At 44.0% G+C, this 14,822-nt stretch overlaps 1 protein-coding gene across 1 annotated transcript; it reads right to left on the bottom strand.

Moving 5' to 3' along the window:
- Nucleotides 1-660: 660 nt before the first annotated feature.
- LOC138600506 (alpha-tectorin-like) lies at nt 661-9,819 on the bottom strand. The gene is made up of 13 exons (XM_069671925.1): nt 9,774-9,819; nt 5,714-5,843; nt 5,153-5,390; nt 4,814-4,973; nt 4,546-4,627; nt 4,383-4,445; nt 4,070-4,272; nt 3,169-3,300; nt 2,845-3,026; nt 2,580-2,731; nt 2,222-2,458; nt 1,947-2,109; nt 661-744 (listed from the first exon to the last, which is right to left on the bottom strand). The coding sequence occupies exons 1-13, from the start codon at nt 9,817-9,819 to the stop codon at nt 661-663; spliced, it is 1,872 nt and encodes a 623-aa protein (XP_069528026.1).
- Nucleotides 9,820-14,822: the final 5,003 nt, after the last annotated feature.

The following is a 14,822-nucleotide window of genomic DNA, read 5'->3' as shown; positions in this document are numbered from 1 at the left end:
ATTTTTTTTGTATTTTTGGTATGCTTACAATAGAAAGAAGAGAAAGAAGAAGAGAAAGAAGAAACAGATCAACCCTCAGCCCCGGCTCATCCCACCTTCATGACAGTTCAATTCAAAGGAGTGTCCACACAGCTGTTCCCCACTCGACCCTTTTCCTCTCACTCACTCCAATGACTGCTCATTATTAGTAACCCAAAACAATATGTGATTATTGATTTAAGGAGAGGAGATAGATAAAAGTTTCCCCACACACAAGTTTCTTCACCGGATAGTAAAATCAAAAGAAAGTTCTCGCGTTCCCGTGAGAACCGAGCCGACGGATCTGAAAGCGTGGGATTTAAACCCACACTCTGGACCGCCAACAAGCGGGAGTCAGGAATCGTGGCGAAGGTCGAGAGCCTGCAATCAGTCCAAGTCACCGTGGAAACAACCTGAGAAGACAAGCAGAACAAACAGTGAGTGATTTGTTGTTCGACTCTGCTTGAATTCATTTCGAAACTGTGGCAATGTCGAGCAATAAATGAAACTGAGGATCCAATGGTAACAACTCGTGATCGCGATGGTGCAGCAACAGCTTTCATTCAAAGGTGAGAGTGATCGTTGCACCTCATTGGTCTGCTGCTGTGCATGTCACCAGTCGAAGGCAAAGTTGTTTCTTACCTAGCTGTTCCAGGCCATGGTGATGAAGGCTTCATCCAGATACATCGGCATGGCATTTCTGCGTCGTCGCTGTTTTGTACAATCCTGGGGGTTAAAGACAGAGGAAGATGAAGACACATTGATTCTTCACTGTCACCTATTTTACAATCTGCGTGTTTAATTCTGGAACAGTGGAAGAGACAAACTGAGCTCAGACCTCGCAGGAGGTGGTCTGAGTCCAAAGTGATGCAGTTTGTGTCAAACAGGTTGGAACAAGAAGCAGAGCAGCAGTCGGACACGTCTGTACACCGTGGTGGATTGGCAGCTGAGATAGGTACATATTAGAGATGCACCATATCGGATCCTTTGCCGATATCAGATATGTCGATATTTTCCAACCCTTTTTGCCGATGTCGATGCCGATATATTAGTCACATGTTTTTTCCACCTAAGTGCAGAGAACATCTCGTCTCTCTGTAGTGGAGTTGATATCATGCCTGCTCTTATTGTAGTGGCCAAAAACTGCCACACTGCAGACATCTTGCACCCTTCTTCACGCCTGACAGAAGAGGCGTTGTAAAAAAGGTCATGCGTCTGATCACTCCCGTTTCTGAGCGCACTTGAATGCAACATCCCCCGAAACACGGCAGTTAGGGAGACATGCCCGGACTTGTTTACTGCACCTACTACGGAGACATCAGTGATCGCCGACGGACTCTTTTTATCGTGTGTGCGTCCGTGAATATGTGAGTTAGTTTTGCTCTGATATTTATGTTACTCTCTGTAAGCATTGTTGGCCGCGAGAGTATTTTCAGCGTGTTTGATGTTCAGTCGGTAAAATGAGGAGAATGTGAGCCAACTGTGAGCTCGTTAAGAGCTGTGAAAGTTGTTTAACTTCTGTTCATCGTCTCGAGTTTCTGTGACTGTTCAGTCTTTATTTGTAGCTTGTTGAGAACTTTGCGCAGGCAGTGCGCACACACTCGCACCGAGTTAAAGACGCAGCATTATATCAAACGTTTTTAAATAATATATCAGCAGAAAAATGACAAATCTGCAGATACCAATAACGTGCCGATAATATCGTGCATCCCTATTACACTGTGACGACACAACAGGTAATGCAGTTTATGAACTGTGTTCCAGGGAACAACAGCTGGTTTCGTGTGTGGTGGTGGTTTGATCCCAGCCATGGGCTGTGAATGGGCATAGATGTGATTTGTGTGAATGTGACATGTAGTGTAGAAGCAGCTTTGAGAGGAACAGTATAAGTCCAGTTCTTTTGTTCTGTGTTTAGAAAGAAGGCTCACCGGGAGGCAGCTCTTGCCCTGAGTGCTGCACAGCTTGACTTTGCAGTGCAGGTGGACATCACCATTGCTGTTGGGGAACTGGAACACGTTGAATGAGAAGTAGCTGGACGTACTCACTCCGTTTCCCACCACCGTCACTGTGTTGTCTTCTTTGTTTGCACAGCTGCTCACAGACAGAAAACACACACGTGGCATCAGAGCGTTCAATCACAAATGACTGCTTTTGATTCATTTTGAACTGCGGCAGGCGACCGCCACCGCTGCACGTGTCTCACCCTGCTGTGATCAGTTGGTATTTTGGGTCCTTAGTGGGATCACTGTCTTTGGATGCATAGCAGGAGTCAATCACCACAGCGATCACTTTGTCGTCCAGTCCTGTAGTCTTCACGTTCACATACACCTTCTGGTTCAAAACAACTTCGGTCACAGCTTGTAGGCGGGCGGCATCGGTGAAGGCCTCTATGGACACAGTGTAATCATAGCTTCCAGATTTGACCTCTTTGCTCACAGAGCTGAAGAGAAGACACACACACACACACACACACACACATACACTTTAGCTGTTTATACTCACAAACCTCGAAACAACAAGTTGCAAAGTATTTTAATCTAACTGTAACAGTCGACCCTCACCTGCGCTGCAGCTTGAAACTGAAAGACTGGATTGCCGGCTGTGTTTGCGTGCACTTGAACTCGATGTTCACTTGGTCTTGACGAATGATGGCGGCGTTGGGATCGGTAGAGGACATTATGTTGTTTTTGTAGGTTACTTCTGTATCGGTCGCCTGCAGGGTCACAGGGCATCCGGCTATGATTCATGACTCTTAACCCTTAGACTGTGAGAGAATGAGCTTCATAGTGTAACAACATTACTGAGAACCAAGAGGACAGAACCCACCTTGACCTCCGCGTCACACAGGCTATCGCTGTTGAATGTGAAGGTCACGTTGCCGTCCTTGAAGGTACCCGGGCATTTTTTATCTTTGAGGTGTAGGGTAGTGTAGTCGATGTTTTTATCAGTCAGGAGACAATTTATCAGAGTAACCGAAGCACTGTTTGCAGAGCAGACGGTGGGATCCCCTGAACATTCAGCAATACACACAAGGATGATTAACAGATGTAACAGTGAACGAGCTACAAAGGAGAGACTCCATCACATCCTGCTTTGGTGACATGTTCTGTCTATGTCGAAACATGTAACCGCGTTGTGTCGCCATCTTACCCAATAAATTGTCTTTGATGAACGGAGCTGCGAAAACTGGCCGGCACCGGCATTTGAAGTCACCGCTCTCCAGGGCACAGAACTCTTGAGAAGCGCAGGACTTGCCCGGACAGAAGGCCTTATGGGTGGTGGCTGAGAGAGAGACAGAACAAAGTCATGTCAGGATCGTAACAGACAACTTCAAATGTCCTGAGACCTGAAAGTTAAACTCAAAGAAACAGACGAAACCATTTTGACTGCTTGTCTTCATCTGAACATCAAATTGTTCAATCCGTTTGTTTTTGAACTTTCATGGTCTGTAGTAATCAATCTTTTTACTTGTCCAACCCGTCCCAGGAACATTTCTTTATCCAATTTGCATTTTTCTTTTCATTCATTAAACTTTTTGTAACTTCAAGTTTTATTTGGTTGACTTCTGATTCTTTTCAGTCAGGTGGGGTTAGGCTTTGTGTTATTGTGTTCTGAATGTAAGATTGGACTGTAATATGTGTGTGTGTGTGTGTGTGTGTGTGTGTGTGTGTGTGTGTGTGTGTGTGTGCGAGCATTAGGGAGAGTGTGCATCAGAATGAGCGCACATGATGGACAGCTTGTTGTCGCTCTCCTCTCATTTTAATCTTGTCGGTGAACCGGTCCTAAAATGCACATCCCTGACTGAATGATGACGGGTCGCTTCTGTCCTAACAAAGTGATGTTTGTTTCACGTGGTGTTTTTGTTTTTTGTTTGTCTGGATTGAAGAAAGGTTGAAAGTGGCTCATTTCAGTGATGGTCTTCTGATTTCTAAAGGGATTTTATATATATTGTTTTAATTCTTTACTGTGGGACAACAAGTTTAGAGAAGTGTGCATAAAGGAGCAGTCAGTAATGTATCTAGGGCAGACAGGAGTTTAGATTTGGTCTTACGGCAGCTGGCAGATGACCTAAAGCCCGTCACGTCCTGTCTGCCCTGAACTTTGCAGGCTCTGGCGTAGGCCTCCAGGAAACTACACATGAGATTGTCCTCTGCAGGATATTTGCACATCGTCTCTTTACAGGCCTTTATGTAGGGATCCGGCTTGACGACCCCGTTACAGCTAGTGAAGGGGGTCGATTTCAGGACATCACAGCTGCTCCACAGAAGCAAAAGGACATGATCAGTGACGTGGACACACAGGACAGTTGAAGCATCACGTCACATAAATTCCTGCTGATCCAAAAATATGAGATGTCTGCGTACCTAGTCTTCGCCTTGTCGCACACGTCCTTAGTGACGTCTGCGTCAGTTTGCGCTTTGTCACAGCTAGGGGGAGACAAACAACATCAGCTCAGGGCGGGTTCACAGCAACACAGGCTTATCAGGATGGTTTAGTGGGATGTGGAGGTTGTGGTTGAGGTCTCACCTGTCTACTATGGTCCTCACTGCCACACGTTCATTTATGTCGGCACATATTTTTTTGAGACCTGGATCCTTTGTTGTAGGTCCTAGACGGGTCGAGGACAGAATGTTCAGATCAGTACATCCCTGAAACCATGCTCTTAAACACCTTGATTCATTCCTTCGAATTGAAAGCATGAAGGTTTTTCTTTTAGCTGTACTTTGCACAGAGAAGATAAACCATCCAAAAGTCTATTGATCATGGCACATTGATCGATGAATGGTTTCTGTACCTGTGGTGAGTATTTGAAGAGTATGGCCGTCAAAGTAGACAGATATCTCGAAACCGTCTTTTGAATACTTGGCGGTCACTCCAGCATCGGTCTTAGCCAGACTAAATGAGTCAAACTTCGTCTCAGTAGCTGTGAGGGTTAGCAGTTGGCCATCCCCCTTCTATGAAAGTGGAGAAAACAATGACTCGGACATCACAGACACACTGAGTTCACAGGCACGACAACAGGACTGTTCGATGCAACTTAGTTGGAGCAGCTTGTACACAAGAACATCAAGTGAAAGAAAACGTCTTTAGCTGTGAGGCTCAAAAACAACAAATGTAGCCGTAGCTCGCTCACCTCAACACGGCCGCCTTGCTTCAGTATATAAACTTTTGTGTCAACTGTCAGCTTCACGTTTTCCAAATGGCTGATATGTTTACGACGGCGTTCCCTGTATTCTCCCTCCACCTTAAAACTCAGCAGTTTTGTAGACTCCAGCAGAATGTAATTACATCGATCCTTGACAGTGGTTAATTTGCCAGAGATGTCGATGGCAGTGGGTCCGGTGAAAGTGCAGGTGGCTCTGTACTCGCAGCTGATGGATGCGGAGAGGGACAGAAACAACAACAAACACCACAATGAGCTGCTGCTGCTGAGGCCCTCAGGCAAAAGGATTACAGGAGATCACTGTTCTGTTTCTATCAAGCTGAATCTCTGAGTGTAAACTGTGTCCAGCTGATTTTACATGGACTGGGGCTCTAATGCCAGTTTTCACTTTAATGTCGACATGACGCCGTGCTGTGGAGGACAGCAGCTCTCACTCACACTGCTGTCTTACATTTCCTGCTGCTGCTTCAGAGCACTGAGTCCCTCTATAACCCCTGCCCCTTCTTCTAGATGTGAAGCCCACTGATTTACTTGTTGTTAGCGTTGCACTTTTCGTTGGTTGGACAGTTCTTTATCACTGGAGAGATTCCAGGACTGTTACAGGATATTGTCTCACAGTTGGACCCCTTAGTGTCTTCTCCAAGGATCGCAGCGTTGCCCGCTAAGAGAGAGAAGGTTAACATGAGGTTAAAGGGTCATAGTTCAGTCTCTAGTTTACAACCTTTAAGCAAAACCAGAATAAACATGGACATTAAAATATTACAATATTGCTTACATGAGTCTCTGCATCCGGTGAGGTGCTGGCCTTTTCTAGACGTATAACTGGCAGTTTTTTGGATGTTACCCTGTACCAGATACCTAACCTCCTGCACAGCAACAAAGAGCAATGTTACAGCCACACAGCAGAGACAACGGAGGGCTGTCTGCACAACACCAGGTGTGTTGAGCCTAAAAGTCAGACTTTTCACTGTCACTGAGCTGGCCCCATGGTAACTGATGCTGCACGCCTTACACTGATCCGAAGGGGCTGTAAAAGAGCCGCCCTCGGGCCTTCTGGAGATATCCTCTACAAGCGACACGCTTTGGAGTCTCCGTGGGGAAAATCTGTATGAAACTGTGTCTAAGTATGTTATCAGGTATTCATCTGTATCATGTTGAAGTTAAGGCGCTCTACAGTGACCCGTTTACAGGTGAGAGAGAATCGAGTGCCACATCACATTTGTGAGCTTACAGGCGGAAAAGAGGAGGAGGAATCTGCAGCGTTGCTTTGCACTGTTTGAACAACCTGTGTCTAAAGTATGAAGTGAAGTGATTATAATACACATATTTTAATACTCACCACTTCAGTTTCGGCAGAAATGGTTACACCTCCATAATCACCAGCCATGTAAAATCTAATTTCGATCTGGAAAGAAACATTTTTAGGAAGTCATGTTTGTGTTTAAACAGGTAGTTTCATCCAAGAGCCAAATAAATGCAGTGAAGATCAGAGCAACACTCACCAATTTTCCATTTTTTAGCAGTTTAATTTCAAGTACTCCTGTTGCCTCTATTTTAATTTCATTAAGGTTAGCAGTTATGTCCTCTTGGTATGAGTTTGTTAATGCCTTTGACTCAGTGGATACATGTGATAACTTAGCCATCAATAAAATGCAGTCCTGTACTGGATCTTTAGCGTAATAGTCTTTGAAACAAAGGGAGGTCTGTTCGTCCTTCAATTCCATCTGTTGATATCAGAGAGACACAGGTGAGCTCAGATTAATGCCAGCATGTTGTAACTTCAACACAATCATCAAAGTGGTGAATCTCAGGCCCGTTTTTCTTAACCGACGGCGCTTACATTTTCCTCAGCCCTCAACCAAAACTCTGACTCGATCAAAAAAAACTGTTTCCTAATAAGGTCATAATTCACAGACAGGTGTTCAGAGAAAAAAGGTGGAGCTGCAAAGTCAGTACATACACAGGCAAGCAGGTACAACACTTCAGTTTGAGTCCTGGTGGTGCAAAATGATGTTCAAGAGATCATCTGGAACATGTTCATGTAAATAAATGTTAAATCTCTGTCTATCTCTGAATGAGGTCACACAATGCTGACCGAGCTTACAGCCCACTGATGAAAGCCAGTATATAGTATTATTATGGGCTGGCTGTCTGTGGCGGCGCCCAGTTAGTGACGCGTTCTCCATCAGCCAGCAGTGGTTGGTCTGCCAGAGAGGGTAGGCGGAGCTAAGCGGCTGCTTCTCCGCTCTCTGCAAGTGTTGCGAGTAAACAGTAATCTACTATGGCTGAACAAACAAAGAAAAGATGGATGACTACAGATACAACTTCAACAAGAAGTGAAAATCCAAAGAAGAAGAAACAAACTCGACGCTCAGATGAAGCAAACAGTCTGAAAAGGAAAGCGACCGTCAGCCAGGAAAATCAAGAGTTACAACCGGAGCCAACCGTGGACGTCACACATGTGTGCTCCTGCAGTTACCATTTATCGCCAGAGGTGGCGCCAAATAGAGAGAAACAGAGAAGTTTGAGATTACAACTTTAAATACGACATTTTATTAAGTAACATATAAAAATACATGATGTAAATCTCGTCAGCTTTAATTTCAGTCAGGCAATGTTTGACCTGAAGTGCAACACGTTCAGTGTGTTTCCCTTTTAGATCCACGACTGACCTGACTTCATGTGATACAGTGACTCAGCTTCCTGCAGTGCGACCGCTGTATTATATTATACTATAAGGTTCCTATTATTATATTATATATTATATCAACCTTTATTAGTGACTGAGGGCCGACGGCTTCTAATGCATATTTATCTTTAAAGGGATGGTTCAGATTTTTTGACACCGAGTTGTATGAAACACTTGCTCGATGATTTTGTGTTGAAATGGATCACCATCACCTGCGTGTTGCTTCTGTAGGGTATAACCTTTTAGTTTCATGACCCTGGCATCTCACCGGAACGACTTCTTGTACGTTCAGAACCGGACAGAAGTCCGACCACGGGACTCAGTGAGCTAATAGCTTTGCATCCACGACACTACGAGCAAGTATTCCTACGACTTGGTGTCCAAAGATCCAAAGATCCCTTTGAGGAGGACGCCAGCCTCTGGTTTCGTGCTGTATTATAGTAACGAGTGAGATACACATGCAAATGGCTTTTTAATCACACCTCTCTCTCTGGTCAGAGGGTTGAACATGAACTGAAATCAATAATCCCAGCTGACGGATACAAAGACAGATATTCTCAAACACCAGGCTTCAGTTTTACTCACGTAGACATCATTTTGGTTTTTTCCATAGTAAGGGAATGGTTTAGGGAACGGGTTTTTTTGTGTAGCTGAACACAGGAGAGAAACACAAGTGGTTAAGCATCAGCAAGGCTGCACATTAAAACACAATCGATCACACAATCAATACATACATACAGTGCATACACATATAGAGCTCTGTTTCTGGCCAAAATATACATGGAATAAAAAATGTACTCTAGACATAGAGAAGGATCTAACTGAACTACAGTCATATGAGTTATTGCCCTGATGAGGACCAGTGTTTGCTGCTCGGTCACAACAGTAATATACGTTCCATTCAGTGACATAGAAACGCTTTCGTTCATCAGCTGGTCACGGATTGTTTTACTTTGGCCATAGATAACACACAAGGGAGAGCGGATGATGCTGGGGGCGGCGAGGATCCTAAATGCTAATGTGGTGGAGATTACAAACATGGGGGATAATGAGGACGATGAGGAAGAAGAGGACTGTTGGCATGGTTAGCTGAAAGTAAGCTTCAAAGTAAGCGTTAGCTACAGCTTTTGGGCATTTGCGGGCTAGCATGAGTTGTGTTTTGCTGTACCCACGTTAATGTAAGCAGAGTCTGCTTTAGCTTGAAGTTTCGATTAGCGTTTTTGCTCACAGCTGAAGGATTTCGTTCATCCAACGAAGCTTTCACCGACTTGTTCTTTTTTATACTCTTAGTCTGCCTTCTGTTCGTTCGTTATATCAAGTGTTATTGTTATAGCAGCTAAGACAAACGACCTAGCCCCTCTATGCCACAAAGTCTTCAAGACTAAAGAGCAGAATTTGAGCTGTGTCCCAATCCACGGGCTGCAGCCTTCGAAAGGAGGCGGTCCACGGAGGATGCTCCATTCGTAGCCTGCGTAGACGTTAAAGCCCAACTGAAATGAGACGGTCTGATCTGCCCCTGCGTCACCAAACGCTGCTCCTGTCGCCTAGCTAACTAACGTCTTATAAGTTAACCTGTTATTTTAAAGATAATTTGGGCCCTTTGGTTTTCTTACATGTGTATCTCTAGCTATTCGACTGAGTTCAAACTAAAAACATTTTAAGTGTATTCCCCTGCCGCTTAAAAGTCCGCCATTTCGCAAAGGATGCAACTGATGGATCCTTTTCAGGAAACAGAGGCCGCATCTGAAGGAGCCTTCGAACTGAGACAGCCTTCGACGCGCAGCTGTGACGCAATCGGCCTTTACATATGTCCTTCGAAGGCTGCGGCCCCTGAACTGGGACACAGCTTTGGATTCAGTCTTGTGGGTAGAGATTCAAAATGACTGCCGTGTGTGTGCTTACCCTGCAGCCCGCCGACAGCCGACAACAAGAGTAGGAGCCGGATCATGTTGGAGGAGGTCAATCAGCTAACAGCAAGCTGGAAGACACACAGTTGGACGTCATTGGACACAAAGTCACAAACAAAGTTCATACTCTACATGGACTCTACATTAAAGCCAATTATCACTGAACAATAAATGAGTAATAATCAATAATGATCAGTCCCAGGTTCACAGTAACAAGTGCTTTGAGAAAGCATGTCATCATTTCATTCACGTCTGCTTTAAACTAAAGCCTGTTTCCCCTGTCAATTCATTTCTCCTTTATTTGATCAATGAATACATTTTTTGGATCCATAAATGACTTAAACTGTGACGTTTTGTCCACGAACCAAAAACAGTCCATTTACAAAATCCTGCAATTTACAAAGTGGACATTGTTTTTTTTTTAACATATTTTAGGCTCTAAACGACTCCCAGGTACAAACAGTGTGTGAGCGTCATACTCAACATAATCCTTGATGGGTCAAAGGTCAGCCACTAAAAGTTCTTGTTGTTTCCTCTGACAGGCTCAGATTGTTATTCTAAGTGTGTGACAACATGACAGAAAGGATCCCTACAGAGATAGACCTTTTAGTTTTACCACACACAGACGTTACATCCTTTCACTGCCTTGGTCGGTTTGTTCTTGTGATATTGTGTCTTTGGTCTTTAGAATTGTCAGTTCAGATGTTTTAATGTTTTAATGTGTAAGACATAAAACTCTTACAATGAAGGCAAAATGTGAACTTGGTGGATCATTTTTAAAGTGAGTCTTTTTAGTTGAAAATTCCCTCTTTATCAATATATCAAACTGTATTTTAGTGTTACCGTTCAATCTAAAAACAAGGATTCAAAGTGCTGACAGAAGCACTGCGACTGTAATGCACATCAAAACCTTCAAATGAAAATAAGAGAACAAAAAGATGGGTGGTTCAGATTAAATAAAAGTTAGAAACAATGATATTAAAATAATATACAAATCATAAGAAAAGTATCTCTGGTGGAACCTTGGTGATGATTATAATTAGGAGCGCAGGTGGCATTAAGTCATTGAAACGTCACCTGCTGCGTGTTTGCAGAGAACAAGAGACAGGTGAGGAGGGTGCAGGTGGTCTTACCCGATGGACGAGATGAAGGCGTCTGCTCTGGATTCTGCAGCTGTTGGGAAGATGACCCTTCTGCTCTCTCTGCTCTCTGTGCTCTCCTTTTATCTGCATCCTGGCTGCTGCACACACCCAGTGAGGCAAGAAGGGGGAGGAGCGGGGCAGGGGTAAGTTTCCAAAAAAAAAAACCCCAAGATGTTCAAGATCAAAAAGTGCTGCAGGCAAAAAAGGAAGTCTAATTGTGTTTCACTAAGAAGAATCACACATTTGTTTCCAGCACTCGGTGTTAGCACTCTCCAAGTCCCCCTGTATCACCTTTGAAAGAAATGTGGACATCATAGCACAGTTTGTCCTGCTACAGTTGGCATGTAGCTAAAAGGTGTCGCTCTGTTTCCACCTCCTGCTGAGTGCAGTGGCTGCAGAGTGTGTCCTCTGTAGGGAGCCAGGTGTGCCTGTGGCGGCCTCTCTCCATGGCTCTGCTCACTGAGTCTGTACAGAGTCAGTGATGTCCACAGCCCTCAGGTGTTCTGCCACTGTGTGCTCTCTGTTCGGCTCGGTCTCACTGGGTTTCTGTCTGGGGGCTCTGCTTGTGAACGGAGTACCAGGACCAGCTGGCTGAGGGGGCAGCTCGGTCCAGTCTCTCTGGAGGTGAGGGCTTTGTTACGGAGCGTGTCGGGGTCACTTTCTTTTACAGGGTTATAACATTTAAATGCTCTCTGTTGGATTCTGATGAGTGGTGGATATCGTGCTGACTCTGCTCTGCGTGCAGTGTTTGGCGTTTCCGTTGGATGTGGAGAATAGATTTACAGGATTCTGCACGCAGAGTCTCAGTCCGGTGTTTGTCTCGTTTTGTAAAGTCAGAGCTCGCAGCCATAAAGGGAGATGGGTTCATAACGTGACCCTCGTCTCTCAGGTCGCTCACAGCTCTGCTGAACTTACCTGTGCTGCTGACGTTCAGGCCGAGGTAGGTGTAGTTTTTATGTGTTCAACTTCGACTGTATCTAGAAAGAATTTATATTTGCGGTGCTGGAGGCTGTGTCTTTTTTGTAATATCATAATGTTAGCGTTGGTCGGATTCACTGTCAGGGCCCAGGTCTGGGTGAAGCTGTGCAGAACATCAAGCTGCTGTTGTAGCCCTTCCTTGGCAGGAGAGAGGAGCACCAGGTCACCTGCGAACAGCAGGCATTGACTTCAGATGTCTCTTTCCAGCTAACAGCAAATTGGGTGAAAGCATAACAACTTTGATGATGATTAATAGGCCACACCCACATTCACCAATAAATATGACACCGTTTTGCTCATCCTTACCCAAACAGTACTTTGTTCTCAAGGTTCTGAGATGCACGTTTTTGTTATTTGTGTTATTTTGGTTTGGAGATGGTGTCACCGATGCCCCCCTTTAGGGCACACTCAACCCTAAAGACTTGCTGTTCTGTAACCTCTGACCTTGGTTAGAGACAGTTATGAGGTCAACCTCAGAACCCGGTGCCCTAATCTTTTGGGAAACCTTTAATGAACCAAAGTATGCACAAAACACCGTTACATTTTTAACCCTAGCTGTATTTTTGATATTACAGTCAATTTAAGCAATAAGTGCAACAGTGACACAGAGTTCACAAGATCAGTACTTCTCAAAGTGGGGTCCGCAAACCATGACCTGGGGGTCCCAGAAATAATTATAATAAATGTATAATAAATTATAAAATTGTGCTGTATCATTAAAAACTGTGTACAGATGAGGTGAATGTGAATATTTGAGAAGGAAAAAAAAGATTGGCACCATACACACACACACACACACACACACACACACACACACACACACACAGATTATTCACACCAGCAGGCTGACAGTTGCCCTCATGTATATATACAGGATGGGTTAGGGTTAGGGTTATAACATAAATGATATACAGAAATTGACAATCCATTTACAAGTCAACTTCATTTTAAAGGAAAACGTTTCCAATGTGATTATAAAAGATTCTGTAGGCGGACATCTTTTATGTTCCAATCGAGTCGCGTTGTCACGTCGAGCATTCACACACGGCAAACTGCATGTCATAAAACGGCCTGGAGATATGTAACTCATCAACAACGCACATGACACTCCCGGCTTAGCGTGTCAGTCTGTATGTCAGTTGGTATGCTGTAGACACTTAATTGCTGCAAAGACTTCAAACATACTGTACTTTACATACCAACAGAGTCGAGAGTGTCACACAGCAGAGGAATGAAATGGAACAAGAAGTAGTTATTAGAGAAGTATGATCCCTGCGGTGATGTACCCTTTTCTATCTCTATTCTTTCTCATATACTGTACGATTAACAGCAGATGTCAGGAGCTTTGAAGCTTTGTGATACACGTCTGCCAACATCAGATGTTTGTTTACCGCCTCAATTACTTATATAATGTATACATGAATGTAGTAAACACACTTTTAAAGCATCAGTTGAGCTACTCTCACGAGCATCACGACAATGGAAAAACATTGTGGCACTGTAGTTTTGTTTGGAGTTACTGTGAATGCTTCCCTCCAGCACACACCTACAGCATGTGTGTATGTTTGACCCTGTGTTTCATGATTCGATTGTTTAGGTTTGATGAGATTCTCAACAGCAAAGTGAACATGGTCTTGGGATCAGAATGTAACCAGTGAAAGTGATAACAGATGATAGTTTGCTGCTAAGCTGGGCTTTTTGAGTGGTTTGTGTTCATCTCCTTTAGATGAACCTTGGGACAATGGGCCCCTGGGTTATGATTCCATTATGTTTCGTATAACACAAGCAAACATTGGAACCTGGGAACATCAAGACAATAGGACCTTGAGAACATAGGAATCTAGGATCATATGACCCCGGGAGTAAAGGTCATTTGACCGTAGCATCACGGAAACATAGGCCAAAAAAGAACCCTGGAAACGTCAGACTTCAAGAACGTTGGACCTTGGGAGAGCAAATGTTGAACTGGGAATCATGGGACCCTCATATCATAGGACCGAGGGAACATGGACATTTGGGAATATAGAACTGGGCAAACATTAGACCTTGGGCAACACTACTGCGCCAAGTTTCATCCAAGAAACCTACTTTTGGTTGGGTGAGCGATCCCCAAATGTTGCCTGAAGGGTGGAGAAAGGTTTGTAAGGAGAGTTTTTTTTTACTCTTTGGTGATGTTTGATATTGAAGGACACATCGCGTGAGTGCAGGCAATCAGAATAACAGCATCAATGAAAAAAGGCGAGCCCACACACTTGGCGCAACATTTCCAAAGCACTTGTGTTCTTCAGGTGATCGTTGTGAATATTCTGACAAACACCCAAAGCTCAAATGTGTGTAGATTATGCTCACCAACATGTTTAATGGCAGGTTTGGTCAACCAACTTCTCCATACAGGGCGATACACATTAAAGATAATCATCATGCTACAGTATACATGTTGTATATTTAAGAGTATAAAAATGCATTGTACAGTCCTGTATACACAGCACGGTATAGAGCAATCCACATGAATCTATTTTTGGTTCAGGTTCCATTTACAATTAGTATTGTGTTCAGCTCACATGTGCTTACAACATTGTGACGATTTCTTCTACACTTGTTAGGAGCGTATGAAAAGTTTGATGAATGGGATCACATCAGCCATCATCTCGTCCAGTCACGATTCAACTGTCCGCTTCAGACGGGGGCCCACTGGGTCGATTACCCCTTCCCGAAGAACTTGGTCCAAGGGCTGCATTTAAGAGGGATTCAAGGAAGTGTAGAGGTTAAGTGTAAGTGACAACTGATTTACAGGTTAACTTTCATATATTTATACATAAGAAAATGATTCTGTAGGCTGACGTCTGTATGTTCCAATCGAGTCACGTTGTCATGTCAAGCATTCACTCATAGTGAACTACATGTCAAAACTGCATCAAGATATG

This window comes from Semicossyphus pulcher, unplaced genomic scaffold (genome assembly GCF_022749685.1).
Source record: "Semicossyphus pulcher isolate SPU_LCO1_2020_fin unplaced genomic scaffold, fSemPul1.0.p SCAF_21, whole genome shotgun sequence".
Lineage (NCBI taxonomy): Eukaryota > Metazoa > Chordata > Actinopteri > Labriformes > Labridae > Semicossyphus > Semicossyphus pulcher.
The sequence above is the reverse complement of the archived record's forward strand: the minus strand, read 5'-3'. Positions and strand labels throughout refer to the sequence as shown.

What these genes read in the sequence shown, in the direction of transcription:
- LOC138600506 (XM_069671925.1), bottom strand. Translation starts at nt 9,819, where the DNA reads ATGATCCGGCTCCTACTCTTGTTGTCGGCTGTCGGCGGGCTGCAGG. An exon ending in GGCTGTCGGCGGGCTGCAGG is followed by an intron (nt 5,844 to 9,773) that starts GTAAGCACACAC and finishes TCTCTCTCTTAG; the next exon opens with CGGGCAACGCTGCGATCCTT. An exon ending in AAGTGCAACGCTAACAACAA is followed by an intron (nt 5,391 to 5,713) that starts GTAAATCAGTGG and finishes CGCATCCATCAG; the next exon opens with CTGCGAGTACAGAGCCACCT.